Raw genomic sequence first — 25211 nt, 5'->3', positions numbered from 1 at the left:
ATGATTTTTGCTCAGGTACAGCCTCTCACCAACTGACCTTCTCCTGAGGGAGCAGCTGTTCTTTTAATATTTCATCTGTAAAAGCGTACGTTTTCAGTGATATCAATAAAGGGGTTTTGATTTTGTTATTATTGTTACTTAAGCATTTTTGTGAACAAAAAGATTTAAACTTTAGCTGAATGAGATCTTTCTGGAGGGGGATGAGAGACAACGGGATTACTGGCACCTTACCAAGAGTATTATGGACTCCATCAACCTCTTCTTTCACAGCCTCATCCAGACGCTCCAGATTCTGCACCAGGAGGGCTACAACCTGTCCATCAACCTAAGGAGAGAGAAAATAGAAGGAATAAAATGAATGTCTATAACAGAGATCACTTTTCCTATTACAGACACTTCTCTTTATGCAGATCTAACACTCCACTCCTTCCTTCCTAGAGGTGTAGCTAAACCATTTGTCTCAGGTGAACTTTCACAGCAAGGGCAGATTAAGCCAATGTAAAATACAGCCAGGAATTTCCGGAATGCCAATCACGTTGCTACAAAAGTAAAGGAACACAACCCTAACCCTAGCCCACCCTCTCCTAAAATACTTAAAAGAGCATGATATAAGCACAGAGAGAAAAGAATATTACTCCTTGCATGAGCCCAAGATATAAAAAAATAATATGGTTTGTCAAATATTTAATGCTAAATGGAACACATCCCAAATAATTTTCTCACATTTGAAGACTTTACAGAAATATAAACAACATTACAATACTTGTAATCAGAAAATCTACTCTTGAAACTGATTTTCAAGTCCAAGGTAACAAAAACAGTATAAATTAAAATTTGAAATTGTATTGCAGACAATGTATAAGTTAATATCAGGAGGACATTCTAAATTGTGCCTTTGTGGAGCGATACAAAACTTCGGTCACAATGTACAACAAGCATGGCAAAGCCAATAAGTCAGGTTTTAATTTGCTAACGCACAAGTTACTACTTGTGTAACAATATATCTGTAAGAGACATTAGTTAGTGATAGATTCCTTACCTTAGAATATCCCCAGGCGTCAGACTGGATCCGGAAACTTTTGCGTAGCAGTACCCTTGCGCGTCGGTAGGCATCGTCTGCGGCTTCGCGTCCGTTGTTGGCGTCGTGGGCGCCGTGATGACGTCGTCGGAGTACTTAGACGCCGCCTCCGCGTGCTGACGTCAGTTCTTAGACACAGCTTTTCCGCGCCAGAAGCGCAGAGCCATGCCAAAAAAACAACACTGGTGCCAAGAAACTAGGGCCCTGAAAGGGGATGACCTTAACCCTAGATATCAGTTCGCAGAACGGGGAGGATGGGTGGGTCGGTAAGGAATCCATCACTAACTAATGTCTCTTACAGATATATCGTTACACAAGTAGTAACTTGTGCATCTGAAAAAGACACGTTAGTGATAGATTCCTTACCTTAGAATAGATACCCCAGCAATACCAACCCCGTGGTGGTGGGTCCAATAATCACACCAGAAAGTCCAGGAGGACGGAATGGCCAAAGTAGCCATCCCTCCGGACTTGACTGTCCAGGCAATAGTGTCTTGCAAACGTGTGCAGCGAGGCCCTCATAGTCGCCTGGCAAATGTCCTGCAAGGGCACACCTCGGCCCAAGGCAGTTATAGTGGCTGTGGCTCGAGTGGAATGAGCCCTCAGCCCAACAGGGGGTTCCTTCTTAGCCAAGGAGTAACACGCCTGGATGCACAAGATAATCCACCGGGAGATGGTCCTCTTGTGCACCACTTTCCCTTTCTTAGCGCCCGCGTATCCAACAAAGAGTTGACCATCCACCCGGAACTGTTGTGTGCGATTCAGATAAAATGAGAGTGCACGTTTTAGGTCCAGACGGTGGAGCCACTCCTCCTCCCTAGAGGGGTGCTGAGGCGGAAAGAAGGTGGGCAACGTGATGGATTGCCCAATGTGGAAGGCCGTGACTACCTTGGGTAGGAAGGAGGGCCCCGTCCGTAACACAACCTTGTCCGGATGGACTGAAAGGAAAGGAGGCTTACAAGATAGAGCCTGGAGCTCACTCACTCTCCTGGCAGAGGTGATGGCTACCAGGAAGGCAGTCTTCAAAGAAAGAAGGCGAAGAGGACAGTTGTGAAGTGGCTCAAAAGGAGCGCATATCAGAAACGTAAGAACCAGGTTCAAGTCCCACTGAGGCATCACGAAGGGAACAGGAGGGAACGTATGAGTGATGCCCTTCAGGAATCGATTAACGATAGGGGACTTGAACAAAGAAGGTTGGTCAGGCAGCCTGAGAAAGGCTGAAAGAGCTGAAAGATAGCCCTTGACAGTGCCCAGAGCAGAGCCCTGCTGGGAAAGAGAGAGAAGAAAGAGGAGGACCTCAGAAAGAGGGGCATTGAGGGGATCCACAGCCTTTGCTGTGCACCATGCCACAAATCTGTTCCACCAGCAGGCGTATACTGACTTTGTGGAGGGACGCCTGGCTGCCAGAATGATGTTGCAAACTTCAGGAGGCAAGTCAAATGGCCTCAACTGTCGCCACTCAATCTCCAAGCATGGAGGTGGAGACTGGACAGGTTTGGGTGGAGGACCGTCCCCTGCTGCTGCGACAGAAGGTCCTCCTGAAGAGGCAGACGAACCGGGGGATCGACTGACATACTGAGTAGCTCGGGATACCAGTACCTTTGTGCCCAGTCCGGAGCCACAAGGATGACTTGTGCCCGGTCGCGCTTGATCTTCTTCAGCACTCTGGGCAGAAGTGGTATAGGCGGAAAGGCGTACAACAGACCGTAGCTCCACTCGCGACGAATAGCGTCTCAGAGCGAGTGCCGCCTTGGAAATTCCAACGCGCAGACCTGATGACATTGCGCGTTCTCTTCGGTGGCGAATAGATCTAACCAAGGCTCTCCCCACTGCTGAAAGAGGCCTTGCGCCACGTCCGAGTTCAGACGCCATTCGTGATCCATCGAGCACCGTCGGCTGAGTTCAGAGAACCTGCCAGGTGTTGAACCATTAGAGTCACGCCCTGATGTTCCAGCCATTGCCAGAGGCGCAGAGCCTCCTGGCAGGGGGTCCACGACCCCACCCCGCCCTTTTTGTTGCAGTACCACATGGCGGTGGTGTTGTCCGTGAACACCTGCACTACACTCCCTCGGACTGACGGGAGGAATGCCTTCAGTGCTAGACGAATCGCCCGCAGCTCCAACAGGTTGATATGGAGCCGGGACTCCGCCGGACACCAGAGGCCTCTGATCTCCGCCTCTCCCAAGTGGCCGCCCCAGCCCTGGAGGGACGCGTCCGTCACAACTACGTGCTCCGGTTGGGGAAGGGAGAGGGATCTGCCGTTGACCCAATCGCGGTCCGTGAGCCACCACTGCAGCTGACTCGCAGTGCCCTCAGAGATCAGGACATGGTCGGACAGGTTGCCCTGATGCTGGGCCCACTGAAACTTCAGGTCCCACTGCAGAGCCCGCATCCGCCACCGTGCGTGATGCACCAGAAGGATGCAGGAGGCCATCAGCCCCAGAAGCCGCAGCGTCAACCTGACCGAAACTCGGGATGAAGGCCGAAAGATCAGAATCCGAGCCTGTATATCCCGAACCCGCTGTTCGGGCGGGTAAACCCGAAACTGCGCCGAGTCGAGAACCGCTCTGATGAAAAGGAGCTTCTTCTAGGGGCACAGGTGTGACTTCGGCACATTGATGGAAAATCCCAGCTGGTGCAGGAGATCTGCCGTAGTCTGGAGGTGGCTGACGACTGTCTGGGGCGAGCCCGCCTTTAACAACCAGTCGTCAAGGTAGGCGAAGACTGAGACCCCCAACCTGCGCAGATGAGCTGCGACCACCGCCATCACCTTTGTGAACACCCGTGGGGCACTGGTAAGGCCGAAGGGGAGCACGGTAAACTGAAAGTGCTCGTGGCCTACCGTGAACCGCAGGTAACGCCGATGGGCCGGCAGGAAGGGGATGTGGAAATACGCGTCCTGCAAGTCCAACGCTACCATCCAGTCTCCTGGGTCTAGGGCAGCTAAGACCTGAGCCAGAGTCAGCATTTTGAACTTCTCCTTCCGGAGGAAGCCGTTGACGTTCCTCAGATCCAAGATAGGGCGTAGGCCCCCTTTGCCCTTCTTGGGTCCCAGAAAGTAGTGGGAGTAGCAACCACGTCCTACTTCTGGCCCAGGAACGTCTCGATGGCCCCATTGGCCAAGAGGACCGAAACTTCCTCCTGCAGGAGCCGCAAGTGATCCCCCGATACGCGGTGGTGATGCGGTGGCATGGCTTGAGGAGTCGTCTCGAAGGGGAGGGAGTAGCCCCTCCATACGATCTGCAGCACCCACCTGTCCGAAGTGACAGTGCGCCAGTGAGGGTGGAGATGGCGAACCCTGCCTCCCACTGGCGTCACATGGGCCGAAAAGCACGGACTAGGAGGGTTTAGAGGTGGATGCCGCGGGGGCAGGTGTGGACTGACTTCGCCTGTTTCCCCGACCGCCTCCGTGGCGGTTCCCACGGCCGCGCCGCGCTGGACAACAGTCTGCGGCGAGTGGCTGGCGGCACGTGTGGGGACGCCCCTTCCCTAGCCACGAAAGGAGCGAAAGGCACCCGTTTGCTGGTGCGGGGCCGAGAGGCCCAAGGACTTGGCCGTAGCCCTGGAGTCCTTAAAGCGCTCAAGCGCGTGGTCTGCCTTGTCGCCAAAGAGGCGACGGCCATCGAACGGCATGTCCATCAGAGTGTTCTGGACATCTGCAGAAAAATTGGCGGACCTCAGCCAGGCGTGGCGTCTCACCGCCAATGTCGTAGCCATCGCTCTGCCTAGCGAGTCTGTAGTATCCAGCCCACACCTGATCGAGTACTTGACTGCATCCCGGCCCTCCACAAGGGCTTGGCCGAGTTTGGCCCGTACCTCCATCGGGCACTCTGGCAGCACTTCCGCCACCGTCTCCCATAGAGGGAGTGGCAAGGAGGCATATCATGGTGTCCCTCAATCCAATTGAGTGTATACATTGAATCTACGTCATTCGAAAAAAGCATATATGCAGTAAGCCAACAACATTATTTGAGGGAACAATCCAGGCTGATCAAAGATATGACTGACAAAGCCTCATGCCAGTGGCTGAAAGAGGCTAGTCCAAATAAGCCAATGGTTGAGAGGGGTAGACTCAAAGCCTGCTGTATGTGCATTGTAAACAAAAGTCTATTTAGGCAGCTGTGATATCAAACCAAGACCTAACGAATGTGGTAAGCACATGGACAGGGTGTTTAATATCCCGCAAATAACAAAAAGATTGATTTTTACAAAGGTCCTTTGTCTAGCATGGTGCCACTACCTGGAATCCATTAGTAATCAAAAGTTATCATGCCACTTATTTTCAGCATCTCACTGGAATAGTGGAAACATTTCCCTGCTCCCTGAAACCCCGCAATACCCATATCGCTGTCACCCACTGAATAAACCCTCATGGAAAGACACAGGCACGCCTATCCAGAACACAAAAAGAACGCAGCAAGCTGGCTTCCAGACATGAGGCAGGGCCACAGGGCACCGCAGAGACAGTTATGGGTTCGCCTTCCCCTTGCCTCTACTAGCAGTTAGGCGGTGGGTCAGCTTTTCTAGCAAAATCACCCAATTGATTTTGTGTTGTTCCAGGAATGTGCATTAGTTGCTCCCTTTCAGAGTGGACAATGGCAGCTCTTAGACCTGCTGCTGTGATGGGTTCAGTGACAAGGGAAACAAAGGGCCTTGTATTTAATTCCCTGCTGCTCTGTGCAGGATTTATAAAAGGCATCCGCAGGGAGACTATCTCTTCCCTTCGCCAGTTACAAGGGGGAGGAGGGCAGTAATTAGGAAAGCTGCAGACATGAGCAGGGACAATAGCCTGGGCCTTGCAATTAACCTCTCAGAGGCAACACTGCAATGATAAGACGAGGAGGACTTCGAGAGGAGGGAAATGGAACAGAATGTGGAGAACTCCACAAAAAGAAATGCAGACTCCAAGCATTTCAGTCTCTTCCCTCTGACAGATTTGATGAGGAAACAAAAAAGATATTCTACAGTGGAGAGAGAGACCATCAGATTGCAGACTAAGAAGTATAAAAAAAAAGAAAAAACACAAGGCTGCAGGCCTTTTCCGTCTATGCACCCAGGATCTGGAACAATCTCCGAATCGTTGAGGCCCTCCACATTGCTGCTCCAGTTTAGGAAAAAGTTGAAGACACACCTCTTTAAAGAACACTGCATCACAATATATTAAATGTCCACAACCCAGCCACCTCTCCCATTACTCGTTCCCTTTCATCTTTTCCATCACTCGTTCACTTTATGCTTGTCTTTAACCCGATACAGTGTTTCGCTGCCCTTCGGCTAGGTTTATGCTAAAAACATACATACAGAAAGCCTGGTTAGTCAGAGAATAAATGTATGGGTTGCAGGAGTAAATAAGGTACCAACGTACGTTGGAACCACACGCCATGATATGGACATTTGTGCAACGAATAATAAGAGATGTACTGACACTATTTTGGTTTAAGGCATTTGCCAAAGCATTTCAGGGACCAACTTTTCTGGAGGGCTCTATGTTCAAGTATTTGTAGACTCCTGATGAACCCAAGATTGGGAGGAACATAAAACAAAAGTTCCCACACATGCAAAGGTTATTAGCACGCTTGACCCCATCTTCTCCGCTAGCCCCCATGTCTCCTTCAGCCACACCACCGAACTCCTCTGGACCGACCACCGCTGCATCCACTGCTCCTTCCAGAAATCCACCACACACCACCTCACCCAACTGATCCCTCGCCGCAACTGGAGAAAAATCACCGAAGACCAACTACACGCAAACCTCGCTCTCAGCCCACCCACCGAACCCTCCAACACCGACGATGCTGCCCACAGCCTCACACGCTGGATCGACGACTGCGCCAACACCCTGGCCCGCTGAAGAAAACCCCCCACAGAGACACCAGCAAGAGGGCCAGCTGGTTCACCCCAGAACTCCTAGCCTCCAAGCGAGCCTGCCGAAAACCAGAGAAGAAATGGAACAGCGAACAGACTCCGGATAGCCACGCAGCCCACAAGAAACCATCCGCAGCCACCATCACCTCATCAGGACTACCAAGAGGACCTCCTTCAAAGACCGCCTTGACAACAACGCACACAACAGCAAGGAGCTCTTCAACATCGTGAAAGAACTCTCCAACCCCAGCTCCAACACCGATATCCCGCCGTCGCAAGCCCTGTGCGACTCCCTCGCCACTTTTTTCCACCGCAAGATAGCAGACATCCACGACAGCTTCATCACCCAGACAGCAACACAACAGACCCTCTGTACACCATCGACCACGACCCCCTGCTAGCCTGGACCAGCATGAGCATCGATGAGACCATCAAGACCATGAACACAGACCGTGACCTTCCCAAAGAGCTGGAAAGACGCCGAGATCAACGCCCTCCTCAAAAAACCCAAGGCAGACCCTAGAGACCTCAAGAACTTCCGGCCCATCTCTCTGCTCCTGTTCCCAGCCAAGGTCATCGAGAAGATCGTCAACAGACAGCTAACCCAATACCTCGAAGAAACTGTCTGCCACTGCACACTACGCGCACATCTCCACGCCGTAGGGATCCAAGACAAAGCCCTGAAATTGACCACCTCCTTCCTCTCTGGCAGAACCCAGAGCGTCCGCCTCCCCCCTTTCCGTTCCAAAGCCTCCGAGATCATCTGCGGCGTACCCCAGGGATCCTCCCTCAGCCTGACACTGTTCAACATTTACATGGCCCCGCTCGCACACGTCGCCCGACAGCACAACCTCAACATAATCTCCTACGCCGATGACACTCAACTGATCCTCTCCCTCACCAAGGACCTCATCACCGCCAAAGCCAACCTCCATGAAGGAATGAAGGCTGTCGCCGACTGGATGAAGATCAGCCGACTGAAGCTGAACTCTGACAAAACAGAGGTCCTCATCCTCGGCTCCAACCCATCAGCCTGGGACCACTCCTGGTGGCCGACGGCACTGGGGGCAGCCCCGACACCCACCGACCACGCACGCAACCTGGGAATCATCCTCGACTCCGTGCTCTCAGTGACCAAGCAAGTCAACGCTGTCTCCTCCTCCTGCTTCAACACCCTCAGCATGCTCCACAAGATCTACAGGTGGATTCCAACAGATACAAGAAGAACAGTCACCCAGGCCCTCGTCAGCAGCAGACTCGACTGCGGAAACGCCCTCTACGCAGGAGTCCTGACCAAGCTCATCAAACGACTGCAACGCATCCAAAACGCCTCGGCACGACTGATCCTCGATGTTCCACGCCACAGCCACATCACCCCCCACCTGAGAAACCTGCACTGGCTGCCCATCAACAAGAGGATATCCTTCAAGCTCCTCATCCACGCACACAAGGCACTCCACAAGACTGGCCCAGCCTACCTCAACAGACGACTTTCTTTCTACATCCCTAACTGCCAGCTCCGCTCTGCCGACCTCGCACTCGCCACCATCCCGCGCATCCGAAGAACACCCACTGGCCGGAGATCCTTCTCCCATCTCGCCGCCAAGACCTGGTACACCATTCCACTGAGCCTACGACAGACCCAAGACCTGCTGACCTTCAGGAGATTTCTCAAGCCCTGGCTGTTCGATCAGTAGAGGCCCCTCCTCCCCTCCCTAGCGCCTTGAGACCCTCACGGGTATGTAGCACGCTCTACAAATGGTTGATTGATTGATAGCAGTAACACTATTCATTTATTCACAACAGCTGCAATATCCACTTACCAGAGAATCTATCAGGACCTCAGCACCTTCTTCACTTTCATGTAGTGTGTCGATGTCTGTCAGCTCCTGAAGCAAGTCCACTACCGCAATGGACACATGTGACCAACTGTCAAGGATAAAATCACTTGAAACCAACCCACCAGGCAAGGAGTTGCTGGCCACCTTTTTCATACTGAATGCCCCTTTAACCAAGAGCATGGCTACTAATGTTTTTGTCGGTCTGTAAAGGATCCACATAAAGACAAGTCCCCACATTTCCTCCACCATACTGAAACAGTAAGGGCCTGATTTAGATCTTCGCGGACGGGTTACTCCATCACAACAGTGACGGACATCCTGTACGCTGAAATCTAAATCACTTTATATCCTATGGGATTTATATTTCAGTGGACGGGATATCAGTCACCGTTGTGATGGAGTAAACCATCTGTCAAGCTCTAATTCAAGCACCAAGTGTCTGCTGCCCAAAGAGTTACTGGACATCTATCTGTACCTGCTGACAAATCCATTTTTGACCTTCTAGGAGTACAATGTTGACTACACAATTTACCAAATATTGAAAATGTGTGAAACACAGGATTGGAACTGATAGCAAATTGAAAAATAAAATGTAATTAATATAAAAGATAAAGTAAGTGTTTTACTCACAAATATTAAATTAGAAAGATCAAGTATTTCAGAAAGTGTTAACCAGATGGTAGTGGAACATTGGGATGGGTCATAATCTCCAATCCACAGAAATAACAATGAATTTCAGAAAACTGTCAATTTATATTTTCATTAAAATATTAGCTTGTCTTTATTTACAATAAGAGTAATGTCTACAAAGTGATCTTCAACCGTCAAAGATCTTTTAAATATTTCAATATAAGGGATGAAAAAGTTGCTCTTAATAAATAAGCTTATGTACACATCTTAAAGAAGCGACCAGTTGCGACCAGAATCCCTATGACTCTGGACAATAAAATTATTTTATTGAATCTGAACAACCATAGTTTGAGGAATCACATGGAGAACCATTAAGTCAGTAAAAAAAATGTTTCAATTTGTAAGTAAATATGAAAAACGAAGTATGTCATGCTACAAACATAAAAGGGAGCAAGTAAAGAAAAGAACATAACAAGCAAGCTAGGACAAAAAAGATAGCTCTCAGACCCCAAGATGAATGAAATGTTATGAATAGTACAACATTCTTGGCAAAAATGACTTCCAGGCAGCCCTCTTCCTCCAGTGGTCTGTTAACCGTGTCATTCACACTTTTTTCTTCCGCTTGCTACAGCATACAGAATGGAGCAATGGGTCAGCTCACTTCAGCCATTGGCTAACGTCATTGTGGGTGACTACATTCTGCCCTTCCACAAGGGGCACATACTAAGTAGTTACCTTCCTTGCCAGGGACTACTAAGGCAATGCCTGCATTTGGAGGCCAACCAAAAAACATGTTTGCTTTAAGTCAACTTTTCAATTATTATTATTTTAGATTGATGAGGGCCTCGCATCTCCCTCGCAATACCGATGTGCAAAAACCATGACTAAACAATCACTGACAAAGTTGAAAGGCTAACAGCCAGTGCGAGACCTACTGGCTTTGCCAGTGCTTGTTGAGATTTATGAGATTCCGCTCTGTAATCTTTTACATTACACAATGGCAGTTCAACATAAAACTATAAAAATTAGATCCACTTTGGGTTAGAGATTCAGCCAGGGATAAAAGGAGCTCAATGTTCTAGTTCAGTGGCAGAACCATTTTCATTTTTCTTCCCGACATTTATTTACTACCGGGGCATGTGATTTCAGCTTGTGTCAATCTGCACATTTCTTTCACACATTATCGACTGTTTTCAGCAACGCAGGAAGGACTATGTGACCTTCAATGTGCTCTTATGCACACTTGCAGATGTTTGCATAGTAACAACGGTACTTGATGAAAAGATGTGCTATTTGGTAAGCCTGACACACCGCGCTGCAGTCAGTAATACCACTTTAATTATGGATTAAATAAAGGTGGGAAAATTACACTCAGGTAAGGGTTGGGCCAACTACACCTTCTATCCGATCAATATGCTTATGGAACAGTGCATTTTCCCCAGTGGGGAAAAGACATTCTTCCATAAGGATCCTGGATGAGAAGATGACATGTCTTGTAGATATATGTGTACATTATTTGTTGTACAGAATGTATGATTAGTATGTGGCATTAGGAAACAAGCATTAGCATAGCCAATAGGTCTCGCCTTTGGAACCTTATAAGTTTTTAGGCAAGCAACACATTATCCTGGGTGCTACAACATCTATGAACATCAGAACACTATGCAAAAGTTTAGAATGGTGACCCCCCCCCCCCACCCGTCAAACACACACATGACCTTAATCGTGCCATTTGCAGCCCACGTCAGATATGTCTCAAAGGTATTCGGCAGTCACAGGCGGCTGTGAATAATAGTGTTAATAAGTGAGATAGGTTCACACATGCGTGATTTGGAGCAGCAAGTGGGTGTGAGTAAACGACGAGTGAGGGTGGGAGACAAAACCTGTCAACAATCTAAGCAGACTGACACAATTTGGGAATGATCATGTATTGTACCACAAGAAAGTTAAAAAGGTGGGGGTAATCCCCCGCCCACATTGTGATTAAGTTTAGACCCGCCCACCATGCTTGAAATCGTCAAATGAAATCACAAGTGCCGACATGTTAACCATGTGATTAATTTTAACCACACTGCTAAAGGTAACTTCTGTGGATAACCAGCACTACGTAACTGCCCAGGCGTGCAAAAGTAAAAACGCAGTGAAGTGCCTGCTATGTCCTTAAGTGCCGATGCGAGGGCTCCCTATGCGATGCTACCACCTTAGAAAATCGGTAGTGACCGTTGGTCTTAGCATGCCCCCAAAAAATGCGCATTTTTAGCAGTAATAAATCATGACGAATGCCGGCCCGCTATGCCCATGAATGATTTTAACCCCCGTTGCTAAGTCATTCCTAGGATGAGCGCCAATGATGCTAAGGATAAAGGTGAGCGGCATAGCGCCGAGCCCAAGCGCACATACTTGGGTAGTTATAAGGAGTACCCACTAGGTTTACGGCCCAAAGTATAAAGCATGTGCCTCCCACTTGCCCCCACATGACTCAGGTAAACAATAAAAGATACCCGAATGGTGAACGTCCTCAGTAGCGCCCCCTAGAACAAAAGATATTATCGTGGGGCATTAGAAGTCACTTTTTGAAAGGACCCGCAACATGACCATGCCAAGCATATTCAAACGTTGGCTAGAGAGTTTTTAAAAATGCAAGTACTCAAGGTGAGGGTGCTATTGACCTACTTGGTGACGCTTTACGCAGTCTCATAGGGATCCACAGTAAAGATGCATCTGGCATGACTGTGATATCAACTGTGCATTGCCAGATACCAGGGCATTTTCAGTGTAAGCCCCGTAAAAAGAGAGTACCCACCTGGCTGTATGCCTTAGGACAGGCTCCTGACAACATTGAAAGAAAAAAATATATACAAAAACAAGCACTGCCACTCTGTAATGCTCAGCAAAGTAGAGCTTCTGTTCTAGTAATCGAGGTAGTTGTTGATGCTCATGCTGTTAACAGTTTAATTATGTGTATAAGAAGTCCAAACAGCCCAAATGATGTGCAGTGATCACAGACAATATTGTCCAATAATTAAAACCATCATTCTATAAGTACCAAGCTGCTGCCACCAAAGCAACCTATGTGGTGCAGTGCAATGTGTGTTTGGCAAGATTGAGTGGCTTTGTGAAAAGGGTGTGGGGATAGAAAAAGTGTCACGTGTGGCCCCATGTTGACTTGAAGATCAGAGCGGGAGTCGGATCTGTGTGCACAAAATGGTGAATGAACTCCAGAGGAGCAGAAAGAGTCTGTAAGAAGGAGAGCAGGTGAAAGACGTATAAAGAGTGAGCACCTGTGTACGCAGAAGACACCCCAAAAAAGAGGAGAGGGAGGGATTGAGGGATGGAAATATTGAAAAGGCACAGAAAAGAAACTGCTCGATGAACTGAAGTCAACCACATGAGACAGGCGGGAAGAGTGTGTGAGAAGGTGAAAGTACGAGAAAGAGAGAGGGACTGGTTGCTCTTCCTAAAGAAACCTTATTAACCTTAAAGTAAGACAGGTGTTCTGAGAGGCAATGACCACCCACCAGCTGACGGCGGGGCACCGAGGATGGGCACCGGACTGAGAGAGACATGTGAGCAGACAGAGAGAGCAAGGAAAGGGGCAGGCTATACACATCTTCTAATTTCCAAGTAGAAGTGAGAGCAGCACCAAGACAAGTGGAAGGGGCACCCAGAAAGGGGGGGTAAGAGGTGGATGAGTGCACAGCGCAGGGAGGTACAGGAAGGCAACATGTGTGCGCAGTAAGAACAGAGAAGAGAAAGGGAGTGTGAGGAAGGGATGAGAGGGGGCAGTGGGAGTGCGAGATGAGAGAGGCAGTGGGAGAGTGAGGGAGAGATGAGAAGAGAGGTGGGGGTGGGGTAGGATGGGATGGGGAGAGATGACTAGGTTGGTGAGTGTGAGGGAGAGATGAGAGGTAGCAGTTGGAGTAAAAGGTAACCGGGTTAGTGGGAGTGTGAGGGAGAGATGAGCAGAGCTAACCAGACCCCCCTTCCAATAGTGAGTTCAGGAATGCTTTCTAAATAAGTGCTGAGGCCTCCAAGAGCCACGTTGCTTTTATCCACGTGTACACCTTCATCTGTCTGCTTTTATTCTGTTGGAATAATTCCAGCACACATTTTTAAGAATATATGTCAGACTAGGAAAGCTGCATTGTATACAGAGCCCTTCAGGAATCAACATTGTTTAACAATGAGTTATCATCTGTGCACTGATGTTCAGAAGACACCTTTAAGAGCAGCCTTAATAAACCTTTAACACATCAATTAAAGTCACCAGGCGAGTCTGTGTCACCAGGGGCACCGTGTTCCATTACAGGTCTCTTCCTCTGGATATCAAAATCAAGACCACAACTCCCAGAATGCATTAGGTTGTTTAATACAGCCTTTGACTGCTGCTCTCTCCAAACCCCATTCTAGTTTGCTTTAGCATGTTCTATAGCAGCGCGGGCTGAGGTTGTCAGGGCAGTTCTAATCTGATCGCTTTTCTTATGCTGATATTAACGGTTTGATGTTTTTGGGCGAGACCTTTGATGCTTTACATGCACCCAGCATGATGTAGTCAAAATGTCTGTGTTGTCGTCTGTTATCTCCTTTAAGAATAAGAAGTCTGCTTTGATCCGCTGAGCCCCTGTTATTAGCAATGATTCTATGTGTTTGGAGTTTGTATTGTGTAACTGTTTTCATTACGGGCCACCACACCTCTCTGTAAGACTTCCTTGCTACGATCCCACAGGCTTTACCCATCACCTCTGCCAGTACATTCTTCTCTGCTTTTCTTAATTTGACAGCACAAGCATCTATAATGAAACATGCAGAAAGATATAAATTAGCCTTTACCTGAAAAACACAGCTCCTTCCACACTGCAGATGCTGCCAAATGAGCAGCTTTGAAACCAGCCAAGCTAAACTGTCCCTAAGCACCCAATCACCGCAAGCAGAGACATTCGAAGCAGCCAGTGATAACTCAGTAGTAATGACAGCAAAGCGGGAAAAGCAGGGGAAAGAGGAATTCATAAAATGTGCAAGCTGAAACCAGAACCTCATATTAACAACCAAACAATGAAACAAACTACTGGTTCTAGTCAAGAATGGTTAGGAGTAATCATACTGATGGTTTACTAAATGAGCCTAGAGCCGATCTCTGGCTTTAAGAGCCTGTGGTGCACAAGGCGAGCCAAGAAAATATATAGCCATGTAAATGATGCAAAAAGCATAGTATGAAAATATGTTAAAGTCTCTTTAAAATTAAAAATAGGAGGTGGGCGAGCCACGTCGTGCAGAACAAAAGAAAGGCACGGCCGCCATATTTAAAGATGAAGCGCAGTGTGCCGCACTGATCATGGGAAACACGAAGGCTTCAGACAGACTACAGATAAAGTTGCAAGCATGGCTAAATCAATAAAAAATAAAATTAAAAAAAGAGTGCACCGAAACTAAACATATGGCTGATAGTGAAATGACCCATGTAGCAGGGGCAGTCTCCAGTGCCGGAACAAAACAGCCAAAAGGTGGGACAAATGTAAACTAGTGCAATTCGCTCTCAAATTTTTCAGAAAAAGGACCGCTGCAGTGCATCAGTACAAATCAATGCTAGGAATGATGTCATTAGAAATCAATCTTGTAGCCCTTGCAGGCAGAGTTACAACTTCAATGGCTACAAACAGAGGGGTCTTTCGACGACTTTATAAAAATAATGCCAAGAATGGACCAAACTCTGAACTGGTGGAACCATATATCACATATCTCCAAAGGCCTTACATTTTTACCATTGATTCCAGACTTCATCATAAAGACAGATGCCTCCCTCGAAGGATGGGGTGAACATCTCCAAAATGCCAAAAGTCCATGAATATAAACCGCCTAGAGCTCAACGCCATCTTCCTCTATCTCCAAGCTTTTTTGCCTCACATACACGGATCATCAGTTCTGGTACATACAGACAACACAACCAATATACAATATGTGAACACGCAAGGAGGAACAAGGTCCCTGGCTCTTTCCTTAGAGGCTCAGGACCTTTGGCAGTGGCTGACAGTTCACAACATCACCCTCAAAGCGGAGCATGTTGCAGGAACAAGCAATACTCTGGAGGATATACTCAACAGATCACTGGAAAGTTGCCACAAATGGAAACTAAGCCAACAAAAATAATTTCAGCAAAATGGAGAGGCAAAAAGGTTGGGGGAAGACCACACTAAAGCTGGCAGGTCTAACAGAAAACTATAATTTTATTGCTATACGTGCCCCTATTGACAACACAACGCATTGCATAGTTAAAGCACTTATGAATGATCCATGTGTTAATATTCTACCATACATAGTGTAAAACCTAGGAGGCAAATACACCACATAATAGAATAAGTAAGCCCGGCCAAACTTAGAGCTTTCCGAGCTTGAATTTAATACTGCGGAACACAACATAACAATAAAGTGTCGTATGGTACAACTAATGAAAGTGAAGTGGGCACCGGCATTGAGGCCCTGCAAGAGTACTAGTAAGGCAAGCACTGCTTAAAATCTGTGAAGTTTTGCAGTGTCAACAGCTGCAGTACAATGAGGGTAGACTGATTAGGTAACATGCCTAGAGTGTTAAGATTTGTGAGCGCCTACCTAAAGTGGTGAAGAAACTACCAGCATCATCAGACACAAGTGGCAGTTAGAAAAACATTTGGCTACCCGGCTGGGACCCGATGATGAAGCATGGATCAACCAGGTTGGTGTGTGAGGGTTTTCTTATCAAACCTTTGAAGTGCCAGACACTCTAGTGTAAGACAGTCATTCATTTTGGCCGTCTTCTTTGGTTATCAAATACTTCTAGGGACAAGGACGGCCGTCCAACAGTCCTATCTCTCCACATTTTGGTTTTTTGAGTTAGAAAAACATCTCATTTTATGCAAGTGCAAAAATGTCCCGCAAAAAACTGGAATATGAACAGAATTATAATGACAAAGCTAAGTAGCTACGATGTCCTGTTGTCCAAGCCAGGTTTCTGCACACATCTGGAAGACGTAAAGGGTCAGAAGGAAAGACCTCAAAGACCAAGAAATAGTTTTTTATTAGTAATAGTACACCACAAACTTTACAGCACCAAGTCGTTTCTTCTCATTCTGTCTCTTCGCTCTGAGAAAACCTCTAAAGAGGAAACAAAGAAGGCCAAAGTGGGACGCTGGATGTTCAATGTAAGGATGCCCATCCTATTCACACATGTGTATTTTGTTCTAGTTCAGTAACCATTTTAAGCCTCCAAAGAGGAAAACATGTAAATTAGGAAGATGGCCCTTTTGATTTAGCAAAGGATATCTGTGTTGTCATGCCCTAACAGCCCCAGCAGGGAGTGCACTGCGTTCAGTTCAACCAGCAGGTGGTACAGGTCCGGCATGGTGGCAATCACATGCATCTCCTGAAGAATGTCATTCAGATCCAGCTCGGACTCCATGAATCTGCCAGAAAAAAAAAAGAAAACATCTGAGTAGAACGTCCACAATAAGAAATTAGAGAAAGGACACCCTATTCAGGATGATCAGTACGAAAACACAAGGCATTAATTGGTCATGAACTCCCCCCTTCATCCTTCTGCAACTCAGTTACTAATCGACATGTGTTATTAAAAGAAACTTACTCATGCATTCTTAAATAAACATCTTCAAAGGAGCCGCCTTCTTATTTTGTCACCTTTGCAGTAGGCTCCTTATCATTGCTTTCAAACTCTCTGGCCCGGTATGAAAACTAAACATCATAAGCACCAGGCTGCATACACGTCTGTCAGCTACCGCCAAAGAATTTAATACACAGCTACAGACTCATATGCAGGATTCTGTTCTACAGATGGTCTTTAATGTCTGAATCAGAGTCAAAATGCAGTTCTATTTCCTGTATTTCCTGTCCATAACATGCAAATACTCCACCACCACATTCTCTATGCAGCACAATAGCGCTATGCACCTCTAGGCCCGCACAACCTTTGATATGCCAACCGTTTTCAGTAGAATGTCCACGTGATTTGCTGTAATTGACATGTCAATAACGACTGAAATAGGCTCACTATGATAATCTGGGCTCTTTTTAACGGCCATTTCTTCAGCAAAGACTTTCAAAACCTCTTCCTTTATTCTTTCCCTCCTAATCCCCTCTGTCACGCTCATTAAGCACTCTACAGGAGCCAAGAAATAAAAATAAAAATTACTATGCCTTAAAACTATATTCTGCCCAGCATGGCTTGTAGCACCAGGCCACATTATCCCTACGTTTATTTGGGCCTCGCAATCATTTTGCTAGTAGAGTGCAAGGTTTAAGCTAGTCAATTTACCTAACACTTTGTGAAATCGGGAGAGTACCCAAGTTTAGCACAGTGACAACACAAGTACACAACAATAAGACTTGTTGCAAGGTACCTCTAAATCAAGAGAAGGCGAAGAAAATTGACCTAGTCAAGTGTTCCAAAAACAGGAGCTCAACTTCTGTGTACATGTCTCATGTCCAATGTTATTTTCAAATCTTTGTCACTGAATTTCAGCATAGTGATACAGCACAAGATGATGTATGGGCACCTAATATATTAATTATTTATGACAAACGAGGTCTGTAGATTATTAAATAACTACTGTTGTCGAACACAAGAAAAGCAGGCCAACAAACAGATTCTATCACAATAAACGCAGCATGAAGTGACCATCAATTGCTCAATTCCCTTGTCTCTAATGAGAGTAACTGATCATGTTCAAAAGGCGTTCAGGATGAGGATTTACATTAGAAAATAATACATTAGCTTTGGATTAGCAAGAGTCAAAAGTAATCTTTTACGGGAGTAGAATTAAGTTAAATAATGTATAATGGTTATTGAGTAACAGAAACAGATATATAATTGAATGTTGTCATGGTCGGTCGGATACTTACAAGTACAAGTCCATTTTGTCTCATAATCGTTTTGAGGAAGATGCTGTGCATGATCCATTGGGTATCTTATTATCAGTTCTCCTTATAAAACATAACTAGTTCCAGCAAGTGTAAAAGGAAATTCCTTAGGTGTTTTTCCTTTCTCATAGTATGGTCTTAGCTCCCATGTTCAAGGAAACGTTCAGAACACAGACTGCGACATATGTGGTACGGAAGGTGATACTTATATGTCTAAAGCAATCTTTGTGAAATCTAGTTTGAGATGAAAGAAAGGGATACAGCAGGGGGTGCCAATGTGTCTTTCCAAACTGTCTGTACACATTTACAGTCCATTAATTAGTTTTGTGTATTCCTAGCCTGTCTAGCTGATTGGGCGTCCAACAAATTCTGTGCATTTTCTCATAATCTGGACTGGACCAGTAACGGGGTGATTTCAAATCCACTATCAGTATTTTTGAATGACTGGGGGTTATTTAGAGTTAGCACTGATTGAATCGCATTTACTCTAAATTGTATAATTCAGTTTAGAAGCGTTTGGGACTAGCAGTTTATACAATTTAGCTGCAAAATAGTCCTGAATAACAATTTTGACGGTGATACGGGAAAGTTAGGTTCTACTAGATTGCTTAATTTGAATATTGTCATTTCTAGTTTGAGGAATTTATAGAAGTCTACCTTATTGAGGTGCTATTTGGTTTGTATTTAGATTGATTGATTGATAGGCTTTATTTCGATATATGCAATATCTTAAAAGCAGTACAACAGATAAAATGGCCACAATATTTACAACATGTACAACACCTTCACAATGAAAAGGAATAAAAGCAGTGACATAATTGAGAACCAATATATACAATTAAAATTAGGATTAAATTGAGAGAGAAAGCCTTTTTACACGAATCAACCAAGACCACTTTAAAAATTTGGACATGCCGCAAACCACCAAGGCGGATGTGTCAGACAATAAGATCCGTAGGGCCACAGAGTGCTGACAAGTTCCTAGGAGTCTGCACAGTGGTTTAAGCCATTGCCTCCTAGGAGCAGAATAGTCTGGGCATTCAAAGAGGATATGTGCTACTGTCTCGACCAGTTTGGAACAAAGGGCACAGTAGGGGGACGACAGGGAGGACGATTTCCACCGGGATACCAAGTCACTAACAGGTAAAGTCCCCACTCTAAACTTGAAATATAAAGCCCGATCAAATGGAATAGAAATCATGTCGAGGTACGGTTCATAAGCCACCACATTTTTAATCTTCAGAAAATCTGAGGTGGAATTACAGTGACGTCGGTCGACAATAAGTTTAGAAGTAACCCAAATCCCAGTAATTTTTCTTTAGCATGGCTTTAGGAGGGGCAGAGCGAGTATCCCAGGCATCACCAAGTCCCAGCTCACCCAAAAGGCATTTAACATCCCTCAGCCATTTAATCCTGTGCCAGCCTCCCATATCCATAACCTCAGACAATGCCTTAGCATCGGAGGCAAGTTCGGGCACCCTTCAGAGCCGAGCCCACAAGAGCAAGGGACGAAGTCGTGCCTGGTCCGCAATTGATCTACAGCCTAGATCCAGTAGCACGGGGACTGTGGGTGTGCTCAGAGGGAGAGCCATCAGACCTTTCAAGAATTTGGACTCAGATTTTACTAGAACATCCAAATTACCTGTACCCCACAACTCCGCCCCGTACAGAGCTGCACTGACCCCTCTAGCTTTATAGATCTCCACAACTGGGGCGATAGGTTTTGTTGTGGAGGAACGTTGGTCCCTAAGCAGCACTCCTCCCACCCTTTTGTGGCTAAGCAGCATCTTGTGAATGTGCGGAGTCCAACTCAATGAGTCATTAAGGCGGATTCCCAGGTAATCGAACTCCGATACCCTCTCTAGGGGAGCCGAGTTCAACACCGGGGGGCGCCCCAGTTTCCTAGGAGGATTCATGATCAAGTATTTGGTCTTATCAACATTGATCACCAATCCCCTAAGGGAACAAAACTCCTGGAAGCGGTTAAGCAGTTTTTGGAGGCCCTAGGGGGTCTTTGCAATGAGGAGGGTGTCATCTGCAAAGAGCAGTGTTGGAATTCGTGTCCCTGCCAGGGAAGGTGCGTCTGCAGGTTCTTTAAGCAGATACTCAACCACACCATTCATATACAAAGAGAATAGGGTGGGAGCTAGCACGCACCCCGGGCGCACACCTCTTCTCACTGGGATCCTGTCAGTTTTTTCCCCGTTCGTACCCCACTGCACCTGCGCATAATTGCCTGTGTGTAATTTTATCAGGAGCAATAGGATATAAGGGGGCAGCCCCAGACCCTGTAAAACCCTCCACAATTCCTCCCTAGGTACCAGGTCAAAGGCAGTCTTGAGGTCGATAAATGCCAAGCAAAGACTGCCTTTGCCCAGCACCACCACCTTCCAGTACAGTAGGACTAATCTAAAAGCCTGCTCGATAGTCCCAGTGCCGGAGCGAAATCCAGCCTGGAACTCTGACAAGATGTTATTGTCATCCACCCATTGTAGAACCCTCCCCAGGATTACCTTCCCTGCCACTTTCTGAAAAGAATCGATTAGACTTATAGGCCTATAGTTAGCAGGGTTGTCCCGACAACCCTTCTTAAATATCGGGACAACCTCCGCCCCTTTCCAAGATTCGGGTACAGGGGCTCCCCTCATGATGGAATTCAGTAGTGTAGAAACCAGCTTCCCCCATTCCTTGAGATTGGCACGTAACAAGTCACCGGGAATCCAGTCAGGCCCAGCGGCTTTAAGGGGCACCAGGGACTTGATTACGACCTCCACTTCTCTGGCGGTAAAAGTGTCTCCCTCTATATCCATTGCGTGGTCCGCTAGAGTCCACTGGTTGGTAAAGGCCCCTTCAGAAGCGGTATAGAGAGACAGGAAGTGGCTGAACCAGTTCTGAACTGGGATATTACATGTCAGCAGAGAGTCAACAGGCCTATCCCTAGATCTTACCAAACTCCAAAATCCCCTAGCATCCCTTGCCGAACTTGCATCCAGGAGGTCCGCCCAAAATTTCTCATCCCACTCTCTTTTTGCTATTTTGATGGTCTCATAATAGTCTTTCCTAGCGAGCCTAATTGCAGCCTGGGATTTAGATTTAACAGCACCAACCAGTGCTTTTTTCTTCTCCTTGCATTTTTTAGTAAACCACCCTTGTACTTTGGGTGGCTTCTTCCTATTATCAGCCACAGGGGCCATGCTGGGGAGAATGAACAAATTGCTCAAGGCGCTGGTTAGATCACAGAAGGTCGTGGAGACCTCCTCGGATCGTCCAGTCAGAGAATCCAATTTACAAAGTGCTGCGGCTAGGAGCACCCCTATGTCTGCCACTTTCTCTTTGGACAAAGTAAGCTTAGCCCATTTCAGCCTTCTGCCACAATTAGATGGAAAGACTTCATGGGAGTGTGGTGATATATGGGAAGAAATTCCACCCCTGGAAGCAAGCCACTGAAGAGAAAGGACAAGTGAGAGAAGATTGTGATCACTCTCAATTGACGGTATGGCCTCCATATCTTTCAGAAATTTCCATAGCCTTACGTCAAGAAGAATGTAGTCTATTCTCGACATATGGTTTGTCCTGTTATAGGTATGGGCTCCCGCTACGTCAGACTTTGTCCTCCCATTAGTAGCCCTAAGATCAAATTCCATATTTAGGGAATTGATCTGTACTGCCACTTGGGTCCACCTCCTTATTGGGGTCAAAGCCAAGGCAGGGATCCCCCTCCTGGAGTCCTCCTCGTTGATTCCCAGGGTATCGTCCAGGCCCAAGGGCTCGAACGTACAGTTCAGGTCTCCCGCCACCAGGGTTCGGGATTTGTCGGGGCGCTGTCTTAGCAAGCCTTCTAATAGGGAAATTGTAGGTGACTGTATACCTCCCTTCATGCCTCTGGCATAGATATTAAAAATGTCCAGGAGCAAGCCACCCCGTGCACCCTTTATCGTAATATTGAGGAGATCCGGTGAATTAGTTAAGTTCTGGACCACCTGGCAGTCAAGTGAGATCGCAACCCATATAAGGAGTCCTCCCGAAGGGTGTCCCCTTCCCGATGCAGGGGATACAGCGGGGACAAAGTAAGTTGAATAGCCTACCTTGTGACAGGGCTCCCTACTCCAAGTTTCTTGGAAAATACAAATAGAGTAGCCCTCCACAAGGACGTTCCAATCCGGTAAGCCCAGCTTCCTCGAGATACCCGCAACGTTCCAGCTAAAGATCCTAAGGACTGGATCCACCACAGCCGGCCCCCTGCGGGACTCGAGCCCTAGTGACTCCCCCATCGGATCTATGGTCCCCAGACCACTGTCCCCACTTTGGGTTCCTGTACACAGGTTGATAACCTGAACTTGATTAGAGGCATCATTTGACTGGAAAGGAAGGTTGCTATTGTGTCTACCCAGTTCATTAAGAACAGGGGCGATACAAGGGCTCGGCAACCCAATAGCCGCTTTTTGGCAGGTATCGGTTCAATAACCAGGAGGCCTCCCATATGACCCAAGCCAGGCTGCCGGTTAGTATAGAAGTGGGATGGCAGGGTTCTCAGGATAGGCAGGGATATTGCTCCATCCCCCACCTGCAAGATGTATACCATTAAAGCTTGCTGCAGGCCTTGGGTAAAAGTAAGTTAAATCTACTACACCTACGCCTGCACTTCCAGTACCAAGCTTCTGGTTACAGATTGTTTGGGCAACCCTACAGTCTTTAAAGTTTACCACCACACAATCTCCAACTAAGTGCTTAGTACCATACCCAAGCCACCCTACCCTTCTAACTCCTAGGATCAACCCATCTAATCCCCTAGGGAGAGGTCTATTATCTTTTAACCAATGCATGGTTTTGTTTTTGAGAGCCTGTTGTGATTCGTATTGGCCTTCCTTCAGGGAGGGTACGCTAGTGAGTATGGCGACATATGGGTGGCACTCAGGGGGTAAATTCATGGGTGGAGCTACTGGTGCCGCTTTGGGGGGCAATACTTCTAGCTGAGGAGCTTTTGGGAGGTTAGTACAGGTTCTTAGTGGAGGGGCATCAACAGGTCCAGTACCATGCCCAATCGGGGTCCCCTTGGGTTTAGCAGGTCCCTTCCTGCCAGATTGCTCAACCCTGGTAGGCTTCTTAGCCAGGACAGTAAGTGGTTTGGGTGCATTTGGTTGTGCTAAGACCGGTGTTGCGGCCGGCCCTGAGAGTCCACTACTACTCAAGGGAGCCACCGCTTGGGTAACAAGTGCATCTGCCACAGCCTGCATATTTGCAGTGTTAGCCATATTAGAAGCAGTAGTAGGTGCGGCCTGTGGAGAAGTAGGGATCACCCGAGTATTGATATCCCCTCCCTGTCCGTCCTCCCTAATTCTACAGTGCAGTTTAATGAGGGTTTTGAGGGAGAAGAAGTTATCCAGAGTTGCCTGTTCAAATCTGTCCAACCTCTCTCCCAACCCTTTTACTCTGTCTACAATCGGGATAATAGTGATCTCATCAGTTCCTCAATTTGTACAGTAGTAGTGGAATTAGGTGGAGCTACAAGGGAGTCGGTAGTTAAATCTACACATACTTTCTCGACTGACTCACCGGGGTGAGCATCCCCCTTATCAAACCCGGGATTTCTCATGCCCAGCCCCTCACCTGCTTTTATTCCCGTTCCCCTGACTCCCTGTTTCCTTTGTCTCTTATATGGCTTTGGGAAGCTGCCTTTGCGTGGGCTAGCAATCCTTTTCCTTTTGGTGTGTGTTAAGCTCTTTGGCACCGGCAGAGGCACATCAGGTATCTGCAGGGTATTGTTATTAGAAGCAGGAATGATAGGGCAGGAAGTAGGGACACAGAACTCATTTGGTCGTGGGTCAGAAGTACTAATAACAGTAGGGATGGGTATAGAAATAGCTGCCAAATTCTCTAGCCTATCTACACTAGCCCTCAGGGAAGCAACCCGTGACAGCTCTTGTACGGGGGAAGTAGTTAGCAAGGGGGCACAATTACTTGCAGGGGAGGTAACAAGTGCCAGGGAACCCAAAGATGACCGTTTGGACGAAGGGTGTTCGTGAGAAAGGCGCCGCTCTGTCATAGCAATTTCTTTCTCTATGACAGTGACAACCCGTGTAATAAATTGGTCCATTGTGACTATAATACAGCTGTTCCGCCCCCCCCTCTCAGGCTTCTCCCTGAGCGGGTAGACATTACTACAAGACAGCAAACCAGAGATTGATATTACTAGTAGGAAACCCCTCTGTACCTAGTGAAACAGTCAAAAAAGTAAGTGGGGTGGCCCAGCCCAGCCTAGGAGAGCCCCGGACTGCCACAGACTGCCCGCCCTTTGCCCGGGCTTCGCTCGGCGTCCCGCTCGCGTCCCGCTAAGCGTTAGACGAGCCGTTGAAATAGGGGGCGTTTCAGGCGGGGGGCGTGGCTACCAGGGGGCGCGGCCGAGATGGTCGAGGCTGTGCAGGGACTCCTGGGCAAGAGAGTCTCTGCCGCGTGCCGCCCCTGAAGCTGCTGCTGACTCCCCGACTCAGGCAAGGTCCACAGACGAAGATTCCGGGACAGCCCCCAGCTCGAGCCACGAAGCGGCACCCGCGGAGCGGGTGCAGCGAGAGGTGGCGGCAACACCAGGGATCCACGAAGCAAGGCAGAGAGGATAGCCCCAGGTCAGTTCCTTCCTCCAGTTATCAGCCAGTAGTGTGAGCGTCCCACAAACTCACAGGGAACACCGGACTTTAACACCTGATCAGGCGGGGGGCGTGGCTATCAGGGGGGCGCGGGCGAGATGGTCGAGGCTGTGCAGGGACTCCTGGGCAAGAGAGTCCCTGCCGCGCACCACCCCTGAAGCTGCTGCTGACTCCCTGACTCAGGCAAGGTCCACAGACGAAGATTCCGGGACAGCCCCCAGCTCGAGCCACGAAGCGGCACCCGCGGAGCGG

General features: G+C 47.6%; 1 protein-coding gene across 1 annotated transcript in view; it reads right to left on the bottom strand.

Moving 5' to 3' along the window:
• The window catches only part of CTNNBL1 (catenin beta like 1), a 507405-nt gene that overhangs the window by 323817 nt on the left and 158377 nt on the right, over window positions 1–25211 (bottom strand). The window contains exons 4-6 of the mRNA XM_086932233.1: window positions 16708–16847; window positions 8767–8864; window positions 232–325 (exon numbers count right to left, since the gene is read on the bottom strand). Of these exons, the coding sequence (XP_086788359.1) occupies window positions 232–325; window positions 8767–8864; window positions 16708–16847 (332 nt within the window). The remainder of the gene's footprint in view (window positions 1–231; window positions 326–8766; window positions 8865–16707; window positions 16848–25211) is intronic.

This window comes from Lissotriton vulgaris, chromosome 7 (genome assembly GCF_964263255.1).
Source record: "Lissotriton vulgaris chromosome 7, aLisVul1.2, whole genome shotgun sequence".
Taxonomy (NCBI): domain Eukaryota; kingdom Metazoa; phylum Chordata; class Amphibia; order Caudata; family Salamandridae; genus Lissotriton; species Lissotriton vulgaris.
This window is presented reverse-complemented; position numbering and strand designations above follow the sequence as displayed.